The sequence below is a fragment of the Lutjanus erythropterus genome, chromosome 16 (assembly GCF_056507025.1).
Source record: "Lutjanus erythropterus isolate fLutEry1 chromosome 16, fLutEry1.hap2, whole genome shotgun sequence".
In the NCBI taxonomy this organism is placed as follows: domain Eukaryota; kingdom Metazoa; phylum Chordata; class Actinopteri; order Lutjaniformes; family Lutjanidae; genus Lutjanus; species Lutjanus erythropterus.
Genome location: NC_139332.1, coordinates 12222816 through 12247282, shown reverse-complemented (window position 1 = coordinate 12247282; position 24467 = coordinate 12222816). Strand labels below are relative to the sequence as shown.

At 41.5% G+C, this 24467-nt stretch overlaps 2 protein-coding genes and 1 pseudogene across 8 annotated transcripts in view; 1 reads left to right on the top strand and 2 right to left on the bottom strand.

The window, feature by feature from the left end:
- Positions 1-11307, top strand: part of nhsl3 (NHS like 3) — a 48144-nt gene extending 36837 nt beyond the window's left edge. For 4 of the 5 annotated variants that reach the window (XM_084738311.1, XM_084738312.1, XM_084738315.1 and 1 more), the window contains 8 exons: positions 1842-2000; positions 3032-3075; positions 3197-3335; positions 4310-4417; positions 4510-4676; positions 4782-4979; positions 5113-8599; positions 10055-11307. In XM_084738311.1, coding sequence (XP_084594437.1) covers positions 1842-2000; positions 3032-3075; positions 3197-3335; positions 4310-4417; positions 4510-4676; positions 4782-4979; positions 5113-8599; positions 10055-10095 — 4343 coding nt within the window. In that variant the 3' untranslated portion in view covers positions 10096-11307. The remainder of the gene's footprint in view (positions 1-1841; positions 2001-3031; positions 3076-3196; positions 3336-4309; positions 4418-4509; positions 4677-4781; positions 4980-5112; positions 8600-10054) is intronic. The other variant, XM_084738314.1, reaches the window with a different exon arrangement.
- An 81-nt stretch (positions 11308-11388) lies between these two features.
- Positions 11389-19819, bottom strand: yars1 (tyrosyl-tRNA synthetase 1). 3 transcript variants are annotated; one of them, XM_084738319.1, is made up of 14 exons: positions 19148-19819; positions 18435-18501; positions 18195-18341; positions 16863-17038; positions 16605-16734; positions 16102-16182; positions 15342-15434; positions 15116-15251; positions 14922-15007; positions 13801-13936; positions 13496-13596; positions 13184-13377; positions 12403-12544; positions 11389-12218 (listed from the first exon to the last, which is right to left on the bottom strand). In XM_084738319.1, the coding sequence occupies exons 2-14, from the start codon at positions 18489-18491 to the stop codon at positions 12108-12110; spliced, it is 1590 nt and encodes a 529-aa protein (XP_084594445.1). In that variant the 5' UTR covers positions 18492-18501; positions 19148-19819; the 3' UTR covers positions 11389-12107. The 3 variants fall into 3 exon arrangements, with proteins under 3 accessions (XP_084594445.1, XP_084594443.1, XP_084594444.1); XM_084738317.1 differs by having other exon boundaries at positions 18435-18504; positions 19148-19818; XM_084738318.1 differs by lacking the exon at positions 19148-19819 and adding an exon at positions 19031-19050 and having other exon boundaries at positions 18435-18504.
- A 317-nt stretch (positions 19820-20136) lies between these two features.
- On the bottom strand, positions 20137-21287 carry LOC146312783 (SOSS complex subunit C pseudogene; annotated as a pseudogene).
- Positions 21288-24467: the final 3180 nt, after the last annotated feature.

The window sequence follows — 24467 nt, the reverse complement described above, 5'->3', positions numbered from 1 at the left end:
AGTGACAAAGGAGGGAAAGGGGACACCTCGTTTTGACCTTTGATAAGCTAATAACAGACAATATACATCTTACATCACTTATATAGCCTGCACAGCTAAAAGCAAACAAAAGCCATGTACACTAATACTAATAGTCAAAAACAAAACAAACTAGAAGAGTGCACTTAGCAGTGACTGCAACAGATTACAGTTACATTTATTTTGCAATTTAATTACATATAAGTAGTTTAATCTAACTAGTTACTGCTAGTATTCTCTTAGACATTTGTGTGAAATTTTGTCTTAAATAGCGTATCAGTTCTTCAGTTATGGCCAAAAACATGTTTGGTGAGGTCACAGTGGCCTTTCACCATCAAAATCTAATAAGTTCATCCAAGTGGATGTTTGTGCCAAGCCTGATGAAATCCCCTCCCTCTTTGACCACCGAGATCAAAGCCAACATTGAGGAAATTCCATCAAGGATATCAAAGATATTGCGCTCACAAGAATGGGATGACAAAAAAAATTAGGCTGGTGAGTTTTAGAGATATTGGCGATAAAGATGTCTGGATTCTAATGGAACCAGGTGATACTTGGCTTGTGGTGCTCAGTGCTAGAGCTCAACTGATACTGATACTAAAAATATTCTGGTATGTTGGTCAATACTCTAAAATAGAATATAATATACAGAATATAGAATACGTACATAAACACATTGTTTGTAATGACTTGTGACAAAGATGTGTAATGAAGCAAAGACGTTTCACAGTTTAACGTTATTGTCCAAAATGACATCACAGCACTGAGACAGAGAGAGAGACTGCTATAGCTGTGATAGGCCAATATTTGGCCAATATATTGGTATGTATTTTCGGTATGTATGTATTTTTGCTTTTTGGGTTGAGCTGTCCCTTCAAGGTTTGTGTGCACTTACTCAGTGCATTAGAATATAAATCCAGCCATCTCTTGATTTCCACCCACAAGGCTGCAACATCAGGACAAAAATAATTCAATCATTAGCTCAGATTTTACGACTCTGCAAAACCAGCTGGCCCTGAAAGCTTTGACTGCTGTTCATCTAGTGCTTGACTTTATTTTCAATTCTGTTTTTTCTCCACTTGTTTCTGGCCGTCCTTTACCATTGAGTAAAGCTCTCCTGAAGGGAGAGCCCGGTCCAGTTCCCATGCAGGAGGTCCCCCAGCAGGAGGTCCAGTGGCATCTTTACATGGGGACAATCCAGATCATCTAATCCTCCATGGCCTAGTGAGAAAGAGAGATACTGCAGGAGATTAGCTTGGCAATAGTTGAATACCTTTGAGAGTCTGCTCAAGCTGGGACGTCTGCCCGCCAAACTGCTTGGCTGAGGAGATTTGAAGTGTGTGCTGCGTCAAAGGTGCACAGATAAACACACGCTCACGCCAGGTGGAGGTGCAGAGGATTCACTGTAAAGCTGATAACTGTTTTGGCAAATGGACACTTGTTGCGTATGTTTGTACTTGTGTTGATGTTTATATTTAAGAGGTGAATTATGTGCCTGTGGGAAGACTTCAGTGGGAAATTGAGTTTTAACAGCCTGGAGAAAGCTGATGTACATCAGAATTAAGTGTGTTGTTTTTTGTCCAAAGAGCAAAAATGGGCAAAAAGGTAGATACACAGTAATTAGGAGAGGAAGTGTACTAAGCTGCTGTTGAATGACATTTAAGGTCAGTGTTAGCCTGGTACCCATTCCAGCTGATTTACAGTGACTATAATGCTCCCTGAAATGCTCGCTCTAGGACACAGCAGCACAAAAATTGCCATGTAAACCAATTACATTTGTCTTCTTCTCTGTTTTTCATTTTCTTTCTCCACCATCACAACAGCTGGCCCAAAGGGGAATGAAGACCAGAAGAGGTTGGCCGTCCACTACACGACCTCTCAGCACTACCAGGAGAATGTTTTCATCGAGGGCAGCAGGCCACAGTACCTGGAGGACCTGCACACTGAGGCCCAGGAGGGACTCAAGATCCTACAGCAGGAAGGTCAGACAGCTCACTATAAATATGAAAGCATATTTGTTCACACTGTAGACACTTGTGTAGGAAGTACGCAGCTGGGAAGTAGCAGGGACCCGTTTTGGGGTGAATAAATTATGTGACATTAGCTTAGTGCTTAGATGCACATGTGCCGATATCCGCTGCATCAGAGACATTTCCGATACAGGTATCCAAGGCAGGAATTTCACCACACTGCGATGGCTTTGGATGCTGTGCCCCCTCAGTTTGGCCTTATGCCCCTTAAAATTAAATGATACACTCTGCGGCCTTAATGCCCCGTGTGCACTGCCCCAACTGATTTTGTAGTTTTCTCCTTTTTTCTGTCATTACATTTTTTTTAACCAGTGTCTTTTATTGAGATTCCCACTGGGCACCATCAAGTTAAATGCTGCACACATAATAAGTGGCGGGTGTGATTTGGGAACTGGGCTGTTGAAGTGCGAGAACAGCAGCAGAGAGAGAAAGAAAGTGTCCATGTGAACAAGCACGAGAAAAGGAGGGTGCTAATAATGAACAGATGTGGCATTGTGTTATAAACTTTATTTGATCATGAAGCTTAATGGTATGCTACAATTCTGTGGTTTACACTGCAGACAGGAGTCTCTGTTAACACTGATCGGCGGCTAGATCCATGTTACATACACTCATATTTTCACTGCTCTGTGGAAGTCCATAATGAAAGAAAAGAAGATACTGTGAGTCATTATACTGAGAAACTTCAAAACTGTCAAACTACTGACTTAGAATCTCAAAATAATGAAAGCTTAGAAAAAAAAATACAAATTAACAGAATAATCCTTAACCCTTAAGGTAAATGAATAATTTCTGTGGACTGGATTTGGCCTTTGTACCCTCAAAGAATTGACAACACCTTAGGCCAAGTTGCCTTGTGCCTAAGATGACTAAATTCCAGGTCTGCTGGTATCAGTATTTGAACAACCCTGCTGTATGTACATGGTTATGGATGGAGTTTGAGTGTATTTGTCTTCTGATCTTTGTCTGCTCGGTTCACACAGAACACAAGAATGGAGTGAGCTTTCCTGACGATGAGAGCATTGCAGTAAGTATCCCAAAAGCTCTGTGGATAACATCATATCATTTTCCTTTACTTCCTCTACACAAAGAATGCTACCTAACTAAACACTGCTCTTTGCGTGTGTGTGTGTGTGTGTCCTCTGCAGTCCACCGACACTCTGCGTCCGGAGCAGGATATCAGCTCCAAGGACGGAGGTGGCTCTCCGGAGACAAGATCCACCACCGGGAGTACTGATACCACAGTAACCTCTGCTGTGTCGACTAGGCCTGTGCTCACCCGCCAAGGTAAACGGCCACCCTGTTTATGTATGTGTGCAAATGTGTGTGTGTGTTTACAGAGAGACTTGGAAAAGGAAGCATCCATATCTTGCTCATCTCAGTGAAATAGGAGCTAATCATTGTACTTGTGCCTGTGAAAGCACTTTGAGCTTGAGTTTACTGCTTTATGACGAGTCACGGGCGAGTACTTATTTAGCATGCACGTCTCATTCCCAGCTGCTCCGTTCCTCTGCAGTTATGGTGTGAAATCAAAGGAAAATGAACTTGACTCACACGCAGACACACACAGCTGAAGCTTTTTTTGGTTTCTTAAAAGTTCTGAGCGTCTGAAGACAGCGCTGCGGCTGCCTCTGCATATCACAGCTGGAAGGCAGAGTGTGTCGTTCTGTGTATGTGTGTGTGACTGTGTGCATGTGCAGAAAAAGATGTGTGATTGGTATTCTGATCCATAATTCAAACATCATCTTTAAAATCCTTTGGAGAAGCCAGTTTCCCAATATATGTTGCTGGGTTTCAATGCACTATAGTGCATTGCTCCCTTTCACACATGGGAAAAGTTAAAAACAAACTTCTAACACGTGGTTAACGATCTATTTTAATCCAAACCATGAATTTTTTTGCTTTTTGGGCTTTCTGACAGACCAAATATGTATGCTTGGTCAATTCTTCAGTCAGTACCCCTGACCAAGGCATTGGCTTAGAACTGGAGTTGTGTCCTTGAGTGCAACACAGCAGTTTCCCACTGCTCCTAAACTATGTGTTAAATGCAATGACTGAATCTCACTGTACATTGTGCTCTTTATAATTGTATATGTAATCATGAAGTTGAAAAGAAAGAAAAAAGAGCTTTCTGGTAGACAGGCTAATTAACCATGTGCCATTATTTCACAATTTTTTTTATTGTGCTGGATAGTTTTTCATTGCAAAAATAACCACCCTCAAATTCAGTTACTATAATAATGGTTTGTCCTGTCTCTCAGGTTCTACATTTAAGCCTCTGAATCCAGTAAAAAGATTAGATAAGACCAGGAAGAGGAGCAGGAGGACCACCATCATGGGTATTCCCAACCAGGTTCAGAAAGAACTTGGTATGTCCACACCATCATCCTTTCTAAACCTGTAGACATCATGTATCCTCATTGGTAAACATGTTGTTGACAGTGATCTTCCCTCTTCCCAGCATTGCACAGAAGCTCAACCTTCCAGCAGCTTGTTTCTACCCAGCCCCCAAATAATGATGGACAGGTCAAAAACAGTCAGTCAGGTGTTGTTATCATTCCCACGGTTGATGGAGGGACTTCAGTAGCAAATAAGGAAGGAGCGAGGGTGCACCTTTCAGAGCTGGAGGTAAGGGGTTCTCCAGAAAGAATTAATTCATCCAGAATAGTTTTAACATCCATTACAGATTTTGTGTTCTTTAATCACATATGAATGGTTGTCTCCACTCCCAAGCAGGCATCCAGAGATGAACAGCTGCTGAGGAAACACCTCCAGGAAATGTACCAAGATGAGCAGCCTGACAACCAACAGGGCTTTGGCTCCCATCCCTGCCCCTCAACCCTGAGACCAAAGTCTGTTGCCGTACCTGGCATGACCACTTCTTCCTCCTTCTGTCCTTCAACATTACTTAGCTTCCTCCAGGAACCCCAGGTAAGAATTAAAGCAGTTAGTTATAGATATGGCTGTCAAATTCAAGTTATTTTTCTGAAACGTCACTCTTTAGTATCTTACCCTATTCTGTTGTGATATTTAAGAGGGAAATTCTTATTTCTGTTTTCTGTAGGGCCCAGTGATGTCCATATCTCCTCAGGCCACATATTTGTCTACAATCATCCCTAATGCGGTCTTGCCAGCCTCGATTGAAGTTATAGAGATTGACCGCAGCAGCAGCCGGACACGTGGTAGCAGTGTAAACCATGGTAGTAGTGTCCGCACTGTAAGCAAAAGCAGCCTGACATCCGGGGACTCATCAGTCAGCCCTTTGTTGTCCAGAAGATCAGATGGTGATGGTTCCCAGACTGACAATTCCCATGACTCCATGCTGATGCCCACATCAACTTCAGGGTCAAACTGGAGCGAGTCACAGTCTTCAAAGACCATTATTTCAAACTCCTCCCCTGCATCCTCTAAGGGTAGCACACGTAGTAGCAACTCACAGCGAGTGCGTCTAAATGGACAGGAAACCCAGACAGAGCAGTTGAGTATGGACCAAGACCTTGTTAGTCTCCGTAGCTCAATTAGCATGATTAGCAGCCACAGCTGTAAAAGTGAAATGGCTGTTAAAGGTCAAGGACCCGAGTCTGGTGTTTCAGGGTCAGTTGCTGCTGGGGAGGATGCAAAGACCAAACAGAATTTTACTCGTAGTCTATCTGTGATGAAGACCAAGCAACCCCCAGCACCTCCACGGAGAACGAACTCTCTTCATAATAATAAAATCAGGAGCAATACCATAGTTCTGGTGGAGAGCAAAGATCTCAATGACTCTGTGTCTGGAGAGGTGACAAATGCCACAGGAAATTTTGTAGCAAAGGATGAGATCAAATCAGTTACTGCGGATAGCAGTAAGATCACCACCAGTGTGCTGAACTCCACTGGATCCAGTTCTGTGGACACTTCCTCCAGTCCTTTGAGCCCCACTCAGGCCTCTTCCAATGAGGCAGAATCCAGCAGCTCCTCCCCACAGAAAACTCCCTCGGAAGGGGGTAAATTTGAACGGACCATGTCCCCTTCCAGTGGCTACTCCAGCCAGAGCGGCACTCCAACCCTTTCCCCAAAAGGCATCTCCCCAACCTCCCCTGACAAACAGAAGAAGAAACCGGTCAAACCAGAGAGGTCTGTGTCTCGAGCCTCATCCTCAGCAGCCTCCCCTTCCTCCTCTCTTACCTCTCTGTCATCCGGCACATCTGAGCCTGTAAATTCAGATGTTTCCACATGTAGTCCCAGTGTGCCCCCACAGGGATTTCCACCCGCTACTGCAAAAGAAGCTGCTCCGAATAACAATCCTTCGACTTTGAGCGCTGAAGTCAGAGAACTGTTGAACATCCCACCACCTCCCAAAGTCAAAGCACCATGTCCTCCTCCTCCAGAGACATGGATTCACAACAGACGCTCTTTTGAGCTCCTGTGTGGGCCTTACCCGAATGTCAGCAAAGTAACCCAGAAACCAGCACAGATACGGGATAGCACAGTTAAACAGGCAGCAACCCAGACTGAAACCAGCAAGGAGCAGATGCAGGTTTTAGCTGAAGAACAATCAACTCCTGACAAATCTGTCTTAGAATTGTCAGAAAGCAAAGCAAAGCCTGAGACATCGATAGCAACAGGTCCTGAAGGTGGTCACAAGGAGCTGGAGACTAAGGAAGAATGTCCATGTACTGAAGAAGAGAAGGTGGAAGCAAGTGTAGATGTTCAGAAAGAAGAGCAGAGTAGTAACCCTGTAGTGAAGGCATCAGAAAGTCAAGAGAGAACTCCAAAGAAAGAACCCCCTCCTGTCATGAAGAAACCCACAACAGTACTGCACAGAGAGGAACTGGTGTCACCAGAGCTCCCAGTGGCTATAGAATTAAAGACAACAAGCAGCAGTGCTGCGACAGAAGTTCCTTTACCTGTTGAGAGCCAAGGAACCTCTGAACAGAATGGGATCATAGTTGTAGTTGATAAGAGCGAGAATGAGATGGAGAAAAATGAGGTCACATCCATGCAGACGATTTCTGTAGAGGTCCCCAAAATTTGTAAGACCTCGCCACCACCTACGCCTCCCCCACCTTACCACCCTACGCCTCCTCTGTCGAGGAAGACACCTCCTTCATCGGTATCTACCCCACCAGAGGACTTACAAAGGGTACAGGAGGAGAGCCATGTCACAGAATCCTGCTGGCCACCTCCCCCACCTCCTTTGGAAGGGGACTCTGTCTTTGATGGAGGCGATGAGGTTGACTTTCCTCCACCTCCTCCACCTTTTGAGACAGACAGTGTGCCAAATGGGACAGAAAGTTGTATCCCAGTCCTGGATGTCTCAGAAAGACCAACAGAGGAAGTTGCAAAGACAGCTGAGGATTCGAGTGAAGCTGGGACTAAACAAATTCCAGATTTGCCCTCTGCTGTTCCAGAAACAGTAACTGACACCAAACCAGAAGTTGTCATGCAAACCTCTGAAGCTAACGCTGGTGTGGAGATTTCTGTCAGACCAGTGCAGCATGACAGTGTCCCATCTCCACCGGTGGAGGCATCTCCTTTGACACCTATTACAAGAACTGAAAATTCAGTATCAGTCTCTGCGATAGTTCCTCCCATTAGCTTCCTGAAGCGAGACTCTCTGAAAAATGAAGATCAGTCTCCCACTGAGCCTCTCGTCAGTGCCCAACCTCCAATTACTGTCCCAGTAGCACCCCCTCTACCAGCAGAGAATTTAACCCATGGGGTTAATTTCCGAAGACAGCCCAGTGTGGGATATCGAGATGCAAGGAGTAAGGAGCTCCTTTCCCGCCACAAAAGTGCACCCATTCCCAAAGAAGATGCTAACATACCTCTAGTCACCCCCTCCCTACTTCAGATGGTTCGTCTCAGATCAGTCAACATGACTGAAGATCAGGTGAAAACTCCATCAGAAGACAAGTCAACAAACCAGGAAGCTCCGGTTCAAGAGAGCTGTCCAGTCTCAGTTGCAGGACCTCAGAACACTCCACAGAAGCCCATTCGCAAGTCTCTGTCACTAAAATCTCCCCCTCAGATGGTAAAAACATCCTCTGTGACACTAAACACCCCTTCCATGCGCTTACAGGAAGCCATACGTATGAAAACTGCAGCCATGTCTTCAAGAGATGGTCTTCCATCTCGACTGGGTGCGAGAACGTCCACATACAGTTTTGGTGGTGAACCAGGGGCTCTGTCCCTGAAATCGCCTGAAGGATGTGACATGCACAAGTCCCCAGCCTCTACCGCCAGCTTTATCTTCTCCAGGAGCACAAAAAAGGTTGTCATAGAGACTGCAGCTGCCTCCTCCCCTGAAGCTCAGGCAAGTCTGAAGCAAAGCTTGACAGCCGAACTCATGCAGGTTTCTGACCAATCAAAGGCCACGGCTTTCTCCAATGGTGGGGTGAAGTCTGACAAAGTTCCTCCACCAGTAGCTAAGAAACCAGCGCATGGGACTATCAGTCCTTCACCTAATCTTCCTGCTTGTTCAGCAAATATGGACTTCAGTGCTGACGGAAACGGAGCAGTGTTAGGAGGAGTACAACATCTGAGTGGAATAACACCTCATGAGACAACAAGTAAGACCATTCATCATTATTTGTAACCATGGTTTTCAGTCATAAGTAGATGTGTCACCATTTTCCAAACTACCGTTTGATTTGACTTTTGATTTTAAAGCCACAATTTTGAGTTATACATTTTATTTAGTAATGACAGCTATGGCATTATTAGACAATAGATTCTTGAGTTGGATCATTAGTTTTACACTCTGATAGCTCTTATTTACATTTTGAAATTATTTAAAGAATAATGGTGTGAAATGTGATACAGCAGCCATAGTTTTTGGGAATGTACCTCAGTGAGACCATATGGTCAAATTTAAATAATTTATTTCAGAATTTAATAATACTTGGATTTCTTTTGATTTTTGATTTAGAGGACGTGACAGCCCTAGTCATTATTATAGCTGCCCCCAACACAAGATTTTTCTAGTTGACTAGTGGTCACCACTTCAAGGCTTTAGTCAACTACTAGTTTCTGGTATTGATTTAATTATTTAAATAGACATTTTTTGGGGCACAAAGCGAGCCGCCTGTTGTTGCTGACAGCAAAAGCCCCAATGATTTTGAATGTCTTGGAACAACCAGCAAGAAGACTGAACGCTTTGTTAATTTATTTCAACACAGTATAACATCAATGTACAAAACATGAGACTAAACAACTCGTAACTTCACAAAAACAAAATACTAGCAGATTTATCAACACAGTTGATGATGTATACTTACAAAATTAACCTCTCAACTATTTATACCTACTGTCCCCGTCTGACCCCATGTCTTCATCGTCCCCACAGTCAGAGTTCTGGTCAGAGCCGCATTAAATCACCTCAGTACTGTATTCCCTGTCTGCTGTGTTTCAGTCTAATAGGACTGCTAACTGAGATAACTAACTATTGGCAGCTACAGCAGAGTTAGCAGCAGTGGCTGCAGGTGTTAAGAGAAAAGTTCCATGTTGCAACAACCGTAGGCGTATCAGCAAGGTGTCGCTCCTGAATGGAGGTTTTTTTTTTCCTGCTACAAACGAATAAATGAAAAATTATGATATTAACTTTAAGGTCATGCTGCTGAGTGTGTAAACTCATTAAGGCATGTGCCAGCATCAATCAGTAATTCACGTGCCACTCTATTGTCATGAAAAAGCAAAATGCAAATTCCATCATTACCATGATCTTAAACAGCTAAGCAGTTTGACGTTGCCTTAAAGAGCACATTTTTTTGCTCCCCAAGCCATCCAGAGAAAACTGCACACACAAGCCCCCTTACACACAAGCACAATGCAAAGTCCACCAGCTCGCCTACAGCTTCCAGTCAAAATGTGCGAGCATGTGCTTCAGTCAGCCATAACCTGAAACTCATGATCATGTCTCAGTAACTGAATTACATTAGGACAGAATACTCATTACATGTGTTCCTGTAACTGTATTATGTTGATGCCCTAACGTCTAACCTCCTCCTCTCATCTCCCCCCTTCAGCTACGAGAGTGACAGCGGACACAATTGAAACACTGTTTTGAAAGGATCACGCCAGAGGAGCAAGCAAGTGAAAGGACGACTCACAGCAAGGACTGACGTTACTGAGACGTATAACTATCAGAGTGTTGCGTGTATTCTCCAAAAGCCTTAGCCTATAATGGCCTTCCTACATATTTATGCAAAAAAATGTGTCGCTCCCAATTTCTTATGATAGCTTTATCCTGGAGTATTTTTCTAAGCTATAGTTTATCTCTTATTAAGGTCCCTCAGGATGAAATGGTGTACATGAACTGGCTGGACTGTAAATATTTGGCTTGTGTGAGATCGCCTCCCAGAGGCAGGATTAGGTAGTGGTCACTGCAGCTCAGAGAAAAAAGGGTTTGTCTTGACAAAGCATTTCTGTACAGAGTTTACTGTCTGTTTAGTCTTTTTTTCCCTGTTGTAATATAAGATATACTTTTCCTGGTGATGTAAGCAGAAAAGGCAGTCAATAGCATCCACTAAAGGGCAAATAAGTATTTTATCGCTTTCTTTGCTTACAGATCTGAGTAAAATCAAATCGTCTCAGCCAGTTTCTTTTCACTGTGTGGATAGATATATATCAGGAATCGTATTTCAGAAAAAGGGATGCTGCATACTCACAAGAATGAGAGGAAGATATTTTAGGACAGAGGCACTTTTGTAAAGCTACAGATGATAAACTTTAAATACAGAAAAGCATCTGATTACAGCAACTGAAAAAAACAACCATTAGATGCATCCATATATCCTGCACAATCTTCTTCTTGGGTTTTAGTAAAGGTCGGACCGACACACTCTGAGAAAGGTTTTAGGAAAACAGTAACACAAGTATCCTATTTATTTATGTGTGGTTGTTTCCACTAGTAGCACTGTCAGTCACCTTTTCCTACCAAATCTGAAATATTTAAGAATCTGTTTCATCTGAAAACCACTTTTAGAGGGCTGTGGGTGTGACGCTTGGCCCTGGATGATTGATACACTGGAGTAGACTTAGTGTGAGGTCAGTGTTTTTATTAAATGTTCTGTATCTAACACTTTGGCCCCAAGCCTTTTTTTTTTTTGGTGGAAAATCCAGCTCGTCACTATTTGCACAAAAATGCTTTCCCCCAGCAAAATCATTGGTGTGTGAATTATACTGACTCTTTGTAACGAGTCAAAAATCAACTTCTTGATGATTATAAAGAATTATGTACAGTTATTACTTCTATAAATAAAAAATTAAGTGTACTAAAGGTGTGGTTCTCTGCTTTCTGTCTTAAAACATGTAAATGTGGCAACTATACACATGTAATATCTCATCTACCACAAATATATTCAATTTCTGTGACCACAGAATTCAACCAGTATTTATTTCATATTACAGATGATGCATTATTTGATTACATGATGAGAGAACCCGCAATGCAACCGTCCTATGCCTTACAGTACATCACATAGATTTTTATATACATCTGATGTTTGAAACCCATAAAACCATTCTTATTAAGTAGTTTTGGCAGATTGGCCTCTGCCCTTACATGTACGATGAAGGCAATCAACACAGTGCAATTTTAATCCGGAGAATTACTGAAGCATTAAGTCCCTTCTAAAACACCTGAGATTCCTTACCAGTTACTTCCAGAACAACCAGTACCTCACATTCAAGACAGAAGTCCTTCGTTATGTGACTAACAGTATGTTTTACAGAAATAGTCGTGTCTGATATATTTAAGTGCGTTAGCAACACCAAACATCCCCTGGTTTAAACAAAACAGACAGTAATGAATCATAGGTTGATTAATTACATCATTTTTGTTGTATAAGGCTCTTATTTTTCCCATTGAGTCAAAGTAATGTGATATAATTTGTCTAAGCCAGTCCAAAGCATCTGAGACTTTTGGCGTCAAATGTCCCATCATTCTCCAGGAAAAAAAACATCCAGACGAAGTTTGAATGCTGGTTGCCATTACGATTCGTGGATGAGAGTATTCTTGTGGTAATGTGGCCGGCAGGAGCAGCTTCGGTGGTGATGAATGTGATGTGAATTGTGGATCTAACTGATGTTGCCTCCTTTTAGTGTCTTGCATGTGATCTGTCCCAGTTTGGTCATCAGATGTTTGTCTTTCCACTGAGCTGCACACTCGTCTGATATCTTCAGGTCCACCTGAGGAGACAGAAAAACAACACAATCATTATGCACATACAGTCAATGGATTTTATTTCAATATGCCATAATTCCATTAAAAAAACATTACACTATCTGAATACACTGGCTCATATTTTGAAGAAAGACTAACAACTAACTGGAATTTACTGACCCAGGCTGAGTAGAATAACAGTACACATACCTGTAGTTTCTCCCACACCTTCTTCTTTGGGTTGAGCTTCTCGTCTGGTTTGCCCGTCTCATATCCCTCGACAAAGACCTGCTCTCCTGGCGATGACCCCTCTGGAGGGTCCAAAGGTTCCACCCTCCTGGGCTCCCCTTCACTAGATATCAACCAGTCAGGGAGAGCAGAGGAATTTTTAAAAAAAACTGAAGCTGAGGGATGCCCCATGTGTGCAAAGTAAGGGTTAATGTACAGTGAACAGGACATTATTGAGAAATATACACCAACATGGTGATGCAGGACCCCAACACAAAGCACGAGGGTCTTTAATCACTTTCTCATAATGACCCACTAGTACATTATCCAGCATACTATACAGCTCCTTACTAAAAAGAAAAATCAAAAATTTGACATAAAATATTGATTAAAAAATGATCCTCCAAAGTCTATGATCAGAAGTGCATCCAACAGCAATGGTCTGTTATAAAGGATGTACATGTGACGTCACAGTATGTGGAAATCACTGCAGTTACACCCACTAGTGTTCATCTTGAACACTGCAAAAAAAAAAAAAAAAAAAAAATCTAAAACTGGAAAGAGCTGCAACTGACTGTACAAACAGATTCAACAGGAAATCTGAGCAATATCTTTACAAACTGTCAAAATCTAAAAAAAAAGACAATGTATGTCAGACTTCTGTGTAAAATCATACCTTCGGTTATATACTGTATTGACTAATGACACGTGATCAGATTGGAGTATTCAACAAGGCCTTGCAATGAACAGATATAACACTCACATCGAGGCACAAAGCAGCATGGCTTGAGACTCGATCCCTCTCATCTTCTGGGGCTTCAGATTGCACAGGACCAGCACCATTCTGTCCTGCAGGTCCTCCTGTGAAACGTAGGCCACCAGCCCGCTCACTACCGTCCTCGGCTCTGCCTCTCCCACATCAATCTTCTCCAGGTACAACGAATCAGCATCTGGGTGCTGGAAATCAGACAACAAAGAAACCCATGTGAACACAGAGAAAGAGGATTGTGATCATCTTAAGAAATATTTTATCGATCAGCTGAGCAGGGATCAAGTGACAATCTTGGCGTCCTACCTTCTCCACGCTGATGACCTTGCCCACCCTGATGTCCAATCTGGAGGGGGCCAGCTCATCGTCCTCTCCTCCTCCTGCCTTGGCACCTTTTACTGGTCCCTCTGATCGCACACACACACACACACACACACACACACACACACACACACACACACACACACACAAATGATGACAATTCACATGACACTCACCCACATCCCATTTTATGCAGGACATTTTAGTCACACCTCGATATTTGGATTAAGAGGATTACAAGGATGTGTGAGAGAGAAGACACAGTGAGGATGATGGGTAAAAATACTGACTCGTCTTTGAGGCGCTGGGGTAGGCAGAGTTGGTAAGTTTCCGGAGCTCAGGAGACTCAAACTTCTTTCTGATTGGGTCCAGCAGTTCATTTAGTGCAACTTCCACTGAGGCCTTCAGGTCTCCTGGGTGGATCGTCTAACAGGGTCAAACATTACTGATAGTTAGACCAGAGCACACAGGGAAAACTAAGCATTTGAACAGGAGCATACTTTGAATGGATAGTTCAGATTTTTTTGTAGCGGGGTTGTAAGAGGTACTTATTGATAGTCAGTGTATTTCCTACAGGAGTATTAAGAGCATATCATAGAGAGGACTACAAGCCTGGAGGCTCAGAAATGTACTGCAGTGGACAGGGTCAGCAACAAAAGGTATTTTAGCCACTTAAAAAAAAGTCCAAATAGATATGTATATGCCATATTTAGAATATTTTCACTGCTTTGCCTTGCTATAACACAGCGTTTTCTGACAGGAAACCGCTGTTATATAAGACAAATATCACTCTTCCCAAAACCACCAGACTCCACTGGCAAAATCAGTAATTTTACCTTGCAGAACAGAGGAGTTGCTGGTCTACCACTGCCTCGATCTGTTCATTTGTTTGTGTTATTGGATGACTTCAGTGAATCAAAACTGCCCTTTTAAAACACCAATGTGACACAAGAACACAAATAAATTAACTGATCGAGGCAGCAGTAGACCAGGAACCCCCGAGTTCTGTGAGGTAAAATTAGTGATTTTGCCTGTGGAGTTTGGTTGGTTTGGAGAGAGCAAAACTTGGCTTATATACTGGTGGTGTCCCCTTAGAGAAGACTGTCTGGTGGCAAAGTAAAGCAGCCAGTACTCTAAACATAGATTTAAGATATAAATATATTAAGCTGATAGATTTATTTTAGGTTTCGCTGCTGACCCTGCCTACAGTGGTTCATTGCTTAGCTTCTGTGCTGATGCTCCTCTCCCCTTCTCCAAACTGGGAGTGTGTTAGGCTCCAGCTACTGTAGGAAATATACTGACTATCAATAGGTACCTTATACAATCCCACCTCAAATAATCAGAACTATCCCTTTAGGGCTTTTTAAGGGCTTTTATTCTAATTAAATATACAAATATGTTAATATTTTACCTCCTCAGCAAAGTCCTTCTCCACCTCCTCAAACACGGAGTAGATTTTGTCTCCGCCCCACTTGGGGTCTCTTTTGATGGTGAACCCTGAAACACAATGATCCCAATTCTCAGCTCATTTTACATTCTTTATACAAACAGAGTACAAGTCTGAAGCCAAGACAACAGAAGAAGATTCAATGGGGAGTCTTCTACCTCCACGCAGAGGGAAGAGGACGTATTTGACGAAGGAGAGGACTCCGTTGTTCTGGATGTTGCCTGGCTCACAGAAAGCCTTCTTCAGCTTCTTCTTCACGTCTTCTTTGGAGTCCAGCAGATCGATCTTTGACTCCTGCGGCCAAAACAGATCATGTTATGACTGACCACAGGCAGTAAAAGAACATGTGCACACAGATCTTGACTTATATCTGCTGTGCCATACTTCTTCTGAGGAGCTCATCTTGGCCCCTGTCAGTCCTGGTACCATCGGATTCATCAGATGGGCACGTTTGGCGTAACCAAGAGAGGGCAGGTACTGTGGTAAATGACAGGTACATATAAATACATATGCTCAAAATGATAAGGCCCTTGATCCATTTCTTCATTAGATTAATTCAGATGTCATTGTGCTATAAACAAACAATATTATGTTTTGCGATTCTACAGATGGTGACAAATTAAAGGAAAGTTTCAGATTTCAAAAGGCTGTTGCTGGTATGCTATCAATATGACATATCAAAAAATTATTGTCACTGCCTATTTTTGCCTAGAACCAAGTGCATCATGCAAATGCACGTTATGGGTGCTGAAATCAAATGCAAGAGGTTCTGTGATGCACACAAGCTGCAGTGTGTCCAAGGCATGACAGTTTTAAATGAGGATATCTGCTGCTTTCTTTTGACGGTACAAAGGCCGATTCAAAACAGAGCATGCCAAACTGCCCATGAGGATATTCGAAGAACTTTTTCATAGGATCGTCCTTGCTTTGACAATTATTTCTGTACATGATCTTCATAATCTGTTCTTCATGTCTACTCCTGAAACTTACTATCCCCAGACTGATCATCAAGTTCCACAAGAGCTGAAGGGATAATTGATGTGTTGTAAAATGAGAGAGAAGAGGTCAGTAATGTAAGGAAGACACAGCAAAGAGGTGAAAGGGTGATATAAATGAAATGTACACAGATGGAGGGAGGCTGTACCTTCTCTGCCAGAGTGAAAATCTTCCTCTGGTCAACTCCTCCAAACTGGGCGTCCACCTTGAGGTACTCCTCATCCAGGGCCTGAGGACATATATAACATCTTAGTAGCAGTGGGATGAGTCTGACAGCAATGCTGCATTCAAGACAATGTTGGAGGTTGGAATTTCTCAGTTCAAATTTAGTCAAACTTCAACTGAATCTTCAGCAGAACAGCCTCCTTGCATTAACGACACAGAGGAGGAAAAACAACTTATGAGGTAACAGGCGCCATCCTATGTTTTATTTTACAGCGCTTCATAACATTGGTGAAATATTTGGACTTCAAAATGTTAAAGGTTTTACAGTATGATAGTGTGTATTAATTCAAGCTTTGATGGGTGCTGCCACAGTTGTGTAACATCAAACCGCTGTTTCTTCATGAAGTTCACAAATAGGAACATTGGCATTTCCGAGTTGTCTGGAACACAGCATTAGTACTCCATCTAGAACACTGCTATTATTACCTGCAGGCCAGGGTAGAGCAGACCACTCAGCAGAGGATGCTCCACCTGTTTGACGACCTCAGCTCCAGCCTTCTTAGCGTCGTGCTCCGTCACCATGGAGGACAGACGGTACACATCCAGAGTGTACTCTCTGACAAACATGACAACACACATGACCTGAAACATTAGTTTAAGTCCAGGCTGCAGCTACAAAGTGTGTTTGTTTAAAGCCAAATAAATACATATTAAGACTGTCTGAGTACTGTGAGCACAACTGACCTGCTGAGCTGGAAGTCGGTTCCTTTGACAAACTTGAGTTTATCCAGAGGCACACCGATGCTCTCCAGCATGGCCTTGATGACCTGCTCATAGTATTTCACCCTGAGCTCCAGCAGCTCCCAGGGAGCCTTCATGTTGTCTAGGTAGGCATGCAAGTCTGCAAACAGGATAGTGACCTGTGGAAAATAAGAAGAAGAAATATATGACATATGTGTAAGCTACTGGTAAGCTGAGCTTTGACTGTGCTACAAGTATAAATCAACTTCCCAAGATTCGCCACTTTTTCTATAGATGTCCCCTCAGTGTTGCTAGTAAATTTTGTCAATTGAAACAATAAATTCCTCAGAGCGTGCTATACTGTAAAGATGCACGATAAATTGACTGGCAACTAGAGTCAGCCAGTCAAGACGTGTTGTTAGTGCTAAGAGGAATGATGGACTCTAATATAAAGACAAGAGTCAGGGAAAGACAGGAAGGAGAAAAAGAGGAGAGGAAATGAGTAGAGAGAAACAAAATCTGAAAGAACACAGGTGGTGAGAAGGGAGAGAAGAAGAAATGTTGTAAAAAGGAAAAGGGAGAGGGACAGGGAGAGGGAAAAGAGAAAAAGAGGACAAGACCTCGCAGTAACCTGGAAAACTTCTGGACACAACATGTTTAATAGTCAAGTGAACATACAATTTAATTTTCCATCAAAGAAAAGTTAATAAAAAGTGTATATATGCATTGCATCTCTGCCATATAGGCCAAAAAAACTGAATTCTCCTGGCCTTACTGTTCATGAGCTTTGGATGCCAATGATGCCATGTATTACCTTCCTAGCCTTTAGTTATTATTTTATCAGCAAGAACACTGTGTCAGGCTGGAGATATGCTTGCTTTGCAATCACATGTTTGCCTTTGTATAAACATAGCATTAATTTCTGAGGACATGAACAACCATCGCTCCAAGTGGACGCAGGACACACAAGGCAGAAATGATGCTTATGGATGTATATGCAATTGTGTAGTTAAAAGTAAGTGAATCTCCAGCCTCAGGTGACACAAATAATCATATAGCACACCACCTGCCTACCCAGAGACCAGACATCCAAGCTGAAACAGCCTGTAGTTCTTCCTTAACACCGATAATATCACTGTGACATCACTCAATGTAGGAAAAACAACAGATTTTACAGCAGAATAAAACTCTATTTTCTCAGTCAATATAGCACCATTGAAGAATTTATGACTCCAAAAGACAACTTCCATCAACACTGATTGGACATCCACAAAAAAGTTCAGTTGTAAGTTTTCCCTTTAATTACTGACAAGATACTCAGAGAGACGTCCCCACCTCACATCCAGCCTTAAGGAAGTCTGCTATCTTGGACATGGGGACGAAATAAGCAACGTGGGGTTTGCCAGTGGTCGCTGTGCCCCAGTACACCTTCAGCTCTCTCTCCTGAAGAACCTGCTTCACCTTCTCCTCTCCAAGAACCTCCTGCAACACACATCCAGGAGATTAATGACACCACCCAGCCGCTGGGAGATTTCAGTCACTGTGAGTGAAGGTTGGTTTGTTTGTGTTTCTCACCTGGAGGTTTCTGGTAATGAGGTGTAACTTCTCATCTGGACTTAGCTGGTCTGCCATGGTGCAGGGCCTTCTGACGAGGAAGACAGGAGTGCAAGCGTTGTTATTAGTCAATACCTGCAGCTTCATTACATTTTGTCTTTAGAGGATATTGTACACATCATCACTGAACGATAGCGGGCGGTAGCACCCGGCTGGGACTCATTTTTACATTTTATGAACAATGAATAACAGATAAACTAATTTCCTACATGCCGATTTTAAAATTAAACCATACCGGTTAATGAAACCTATTAGACATGCTCTGTCTGAGTAAGTTAACCATTGAGGAAGCCAAGTAAACGCTGATGTTAACCAAACTTGGAGGTTGGCGTAAGTATTTAGCATAGCCTTGCATGAAACGGGGAGCTACTGGCTAACGTTAGCTATGTTTTACAACTAAAATCTCATTTTCTTCCATATGTCAGTTTTAAGATAACATGCCAGCTGCCGTACTGGCCAGCTCAGCTTTATCGTCACGGTGATAGTGAATGAACGAGTCAGCTAACGTTAGGGCTGTTTAGCCCGTTAGCAGCAAAACCATGTGCAGCTAACCTTACCTCGCTCCGGTGATGTTTCTACTTAAAGCCGTGACCAATTTAGCATCGATATATTCAGTTTACCTGACAGCAGTGTCCGTCTGCTGTAAACCTACACTGTATAATGTCCTGACTCACCTCAAACCCGGTTTTCTTACAGTGAGACGTGAATGGGAAAAGCCGGCTGGATGGACCTGTCAGTGTGTTGCATCAGCGAAAGCGTCAACTCTGCTATCGACTCACACAACACCGCAGGGGAAAGCAATCGAGTGCCGATTTCTTCGATCTGCGCTTTTTTTTGTTTGCAAATGATTACAAAATGATTGCACTCGATTACAGTGCAATCTGTTGGGTCCCTACCGCCCCTACTGTACCGGAGTATGTAGAACAGGATCCAGTCTATGTTAGTCTCTGAGTTTCCCACACCTTATCTCAATTTCTTCCTTATAACCCTTTCAAATACCACTTCGCCCTATTTTACCAGTGCATAACGTGGAAAGCATTTTTTTCAGCGTTATTACAATGCGCGCATCCTTTACTTTTCCCTATGGATGGAGTCTTATTTAGGCAATCGAGTGCAGACTGCACAGCCTCTGATAAAATGTTTATGTGAAATATTTTACACATCAGACCTTCAAATAATGGAATATTCTTGATTAATCACGCGTGCAACATGTAAGTACAATATAAAGTAATTTAAGTCTTGCAGGACAAATTCCTAATAATTTTTCAGATTGACCAAATTATGTGACACAACGAAAAACTTGGGCATTTGGAGGTTGCAAGGATTTATGTAGGTTTTAAGTTAAATGTAAAAGTTATTAAGACCTTTATCAACGCAATTTTAAACGGATTTCACACCCATATTAGCAATAACATATATCTCTTAATTAACATGAATTAATCTCTTATTGAAATCAGTCAATCCGAATCGCCTGACTTAAACTACTAATACATTACTAAAATGTAGTTGAAGGAGGAGAAAGTTAGCTGGGTGTGCAACGAGAAGTTCTGATAGGCTGCACAGTTTGTATGAATGCTTAATGTCTCTATGTTGGTTTTGTTCTATACTTGTTACAGCCTGATCAATGCGATTTTTTCCCAAAAACACATTTAAAAAACAAGGCTGAAGTTTCTGTAGCTTTATATGGGTTTGAATCTTGGTTCTGACTCTGTGAAGCGTTTGCATGTTCTCCCACCATCACAATACACATATTACACTCAGTCAATCCAGTGCTCCTGACCAAGGTGCTGGCTGAGAGTTTGTCTCCAGGCGCTGTTAACTATCTACCCACTGCTCCAACAGTGAGAACAGGTTAAATGTAGAGAACAAATTTTACTGTATAATTGTCCTTTGTATTGTTGTACAATCACACTAAAGTGGACCTTTACCTTTTCTGTCCTCCTGCTTTTGCCTTCCAACTCTCACTGTGCAAATGATTCCCCTCCACTATATCACATTTCTGTCCTACATCTGATTAGTGTTTTATCAGCGAGTTATTACACTCTTACAGCAATACATTTACTATCATAATAGGTGAACAGCAAGGTAATGACTATAAATCCAGCAGAATGTATTCATTATTTACAGGAGGACTGACAGCACTGTTCTTTCCAGGGACTCTGATTTTTTTTATGTACACGTCTGCTAATAGATCAACACTGTTTGCGTTCAAATATCATATTTTATTCTGTAAGTGGAGCTTTTGGCGCTCTAATTAACACTGATTACAGAACCGAGAACGCAAAGCAGAGAGAAACAGAACAACATGTATTACAGCATGTGACTTCATGTCCATGATGTCCGCCCGGGCCGGGGCTCCTGTCAGTATTTCTCCGGTGGTTCAGAGTTAGAAGTCGGGCTCCAGCCGGGGCAGCACCGGGAGGATGAGGTTCCCGAACGAGGAGTCCTGAGTGATGAAGAAGCCGGAGGAGTGGACATGAGCGTGCTGCAGGGCGGCCTTCTGCTGGGCGGCGATGTGCTGCTGCTCGGCGCTGTCCCTCACCTCCTTCAGGCTGGGTCTGGAGGACAGGGGGATGTTTGCTCCTGGGCTGTTCATGGACTGGCTCTGCAGCAGCCGCCTCTTCTCCTTGTCCAGCTCCGCCAGGATGGCCACTCGCGTCTTGTTCTGAAAGCCCGGCGGTCCTGGAGGGTTAGCAGCCATGTCAGGCAAGCCGAGTTAGCGGGAATAGTAACGGCTTGATACGTCCATGAAGCGGATAACTGAGAGTGTTTTGACGTTATGTGCTTGTCCAGCTAACGTCGCTGTAGTTTATGGTTAGGACAGACATTGAGTGAAAAATAGACAGGAATAGTTGTGAAGTTCAGGTGCTTTGCGCTCGCTGAAATAGGCTAACAGGATGTAAACACTTCCTGCCTGTTCGTCTTTCAAAATAAAAGTGCCTCTAACAAAGGACTTCGAACAGAGTCCTTTACTGTATTTAGACTGTAGTCAGCATTCATTTTGTAACACTTATGCCAAATAACATTATTACTGAATTCGAATGCACTAATGAACATTTAAGTTTCATGATTAATTTTATAGTCATACCTGGTAAATTTCACACGCACAAGTCCCTCTCCAACCTTTATAATTCTTTTTTTTGTTGAATTTAATCGAATCTTATCTGTATATTGATACATTGTGCCTTCTGACAAGCAAAAAAAGGTAAACACACTGTCATATTATGAAGAATTATTTCCTGTAGCCCCTGATTAAATTCAACTCACTTCAATTCTCACAAAACAACTGAAATTAAAAAGCATGAAGCTGAATATCTCAAATGTTAATGTCTGTTTGTACCTGTTTGATTTTATGTATTGAGTGTTTGTACTTCTCTCTCATGTTAAATATTCTGCTGACGTAACAAAACTTTTATATGATCTTAAAATAAGTTTTTCACCAGATGTAATTAGTGACTTTTCCACTGACCAACCCCTGGGGTGCCCCACGTTCATCTTTACAGAGAATGACCGCAAGTTGCCAAAAGCTACACCAAAGATTTAGTCTATAAAATATCAGAAAACAAATACACAGTTTCCCAGAGATGTCATGAAATGTTTTAGTTTAACCAGCAGTCCAAAACACAGAAACAATCCATGTACAAAGATACAAAACCTTACAGCGGGAAGCCAAAGAATATCGGATTTCAGTGGGTTTTTGTTTGTTTGTTTGTTTGTTTGTTTGTTTGTTTGCACTGTGGTAAATAATATTTATTTAAGATAATATTGTTTCAGAGTAAAAAGGAGCAAAAAATACATTAAAACAACCAAAGATAGTCAATGTTTAGTAGATTTTAGTAGAACTAAATTTGAGATTTCATTTCGTCACATCACTTGTTGAAAAAGTCAACCAGTATAAAATGAAGGCTACCAAAGTACAAGGTTCAATATGGAGCAGAGAGAGAAAAAATTAAATTGTCAAACCACTGATCATTACTCATTCATCTGCCAACAGCTACCACTTAAATATACAAACAAATCGATGGATAAATAACAGGTGCTTGATAAATTATTACAAGCAGCAGCTCTATTTTCTTAAAATGTGCAGAAAAACTGTGGTGAAATGGTCAAAAGCTGCAGACAAGCTACTAAATTAATTTTGGTGAGATACTGGAGCAGAGGTCTTCAGCATTTTTCAGGCAATGGACCCCTTACTACATATGTTACACTGACTATTTTTGTCATTTTGCAAATATTGTGATTTAAAATATAATCATAAATGTGGTTCAGTCGAAGATGCTGTGTGAGCCAGAGGTCGAAGGTCAACATCATAATGTTCAGCTCTCTATCAGTCCCAAATTATTCACTAGAATCACACTTACAGAGTGAGAACTCCAATTCTGTCAGAAAATAACTTTATTGGCATGAGCAAAAATAATTTTATTGGCGTGAACAAAATCTGAAAACAAAACAATTTACATAGAATTCTAACATATTTATTACATTTTACATACACACAAAAAAATACAATACATTCTATATTATATTTTTGTTTGTTTGATTTCAGGTTCACATTCAAAATCACTTTAAATATTAACACAAGTGCTCCCCTAGCAACAATCAAAACATGTTTTGAAACCCGTTATTAATCACAGACAGATTAATCGCTCTAACAATAACTTCACACAGCAGGAATGTCTCATTAACGATCAGGTGAGAATCACAAAATGCGCCGTTTTCATCTTTAAGGTATATTGACGTATTTGCTGTCATTGTTTATTTTATGTTTGATGTTATATTTTCTTTAGATTTAATTGAACTTGTTTACTTTTTTCAGTTTCATTTGATTTGAAATGTGCACTGTACATATTAATTCTGGAATGTCCACTTCCTGCTTTTCTATGTTCAATAAAGAAGAGAAGAAGAACAAAAAAACAAAACACTGTAGTCATCCAATGACTACAGTTGTTTACAAAATTCACAGTGGTACAACACTGTTACACTAAAACAGCTAAAATCACATCCCAATAACTGGATAATAGATATAATAATATCACTGGTGGGATCAACAGGGGGACAAGGGGGCAACTGCTCCTCTCTGATGGCCCCATGTTAAAAAAAAAAGTAGATAAAACACAAAAAAGTGTCAGCATGTCGGTCCCCTCATTGTTTTTGTCCACCACTGGATCGTAAGTCATTAAAAATAGTATCAGGATATTTTTTGTTTTCCATTTTGCTTTTTTCTCCTCCAGTCAACTGTGTCCATAGATGTAATAAGAAAGAAAGAGAGAGGAACAAAAGGAATAGGCAGTAGTGTGTTTGACTACAAGCCTATTTTCTGCTAATCTGTATTTAATAAAACTGAAACAAACAAACAAAAACCACTAGATGGCAGCATTTTATCATAAATAATGCTCAATGTGCTGGAAATGGACCTACTAACCTACTTTCAGTGATGGTTTTCGGCCTTTCTCCAAATTCACTGAATCTATTTATGACATTAAGGACTGCAGATATGAAATCCTTAAATTCCTTCCAGTTTTGTGTTGAGAAACGTTGTTCTTAAACTGTTAAAATTGGCCCACAGTTTTTCACAAAGTGGTGAACCTCAACCCATCCGCTTCTGAGAATGACTGAGGCTTTCACAGATGCCCCTTTAATACCCCACAACAATCCCATCATATGTCACCAGTTAACCTGTTTACCTGTTGAATGTTCCAGATAGGTGTTTTTTTATTTATTTATTTTAATTTTTTTTGAGTAGTCCACAACTTTCAGAGTCTTTTGTTGCCTCTGTCAGTTTGAAAATTAAATATCTTGTCTTTGCACTGTTTAAATTGAATCCAAGTCATAAAGTATTTGCAAATATCCTCTTTTAAATTATGTTTTAAACAGCATCCCAACTCTTTTGGAAGTGGGGTTTATATTTCAATATTTAATAAAGTTGTGACAAAACCCTGACACTAGATGACAGTAGTTTACCATGAATAATGCTCAATGTGTAAATGGAAATTG

What these genes read in the sequence shown, in the direction of transcription:
- yars1 (XM_084738319.1), bottom strand. Translation starts at nt 18,491, where the DNA reads ATGGCAGACCAGCTAAGTCCAGATGAGAAGTTACACCTCATTACCAGA. An exon ending in TCCTTAAGGCTGGATGTGAG is followed by an intron (nt 17,039 to 18,194) that starts GTGGGGACGTCT and finishes TATTTTCCACAG; the next exon opens with GTCACTATCCTGTTTGCAGA. An exon ending in ACCGACTTCCAGCTCAGCAG is followed by an intron (nt 16,735 to 16,862) that starts GTCAGTTGTGCT and finishes CATGTTTGTCAG; the next exon opens with AGAGTACACTCTGGATGTGT.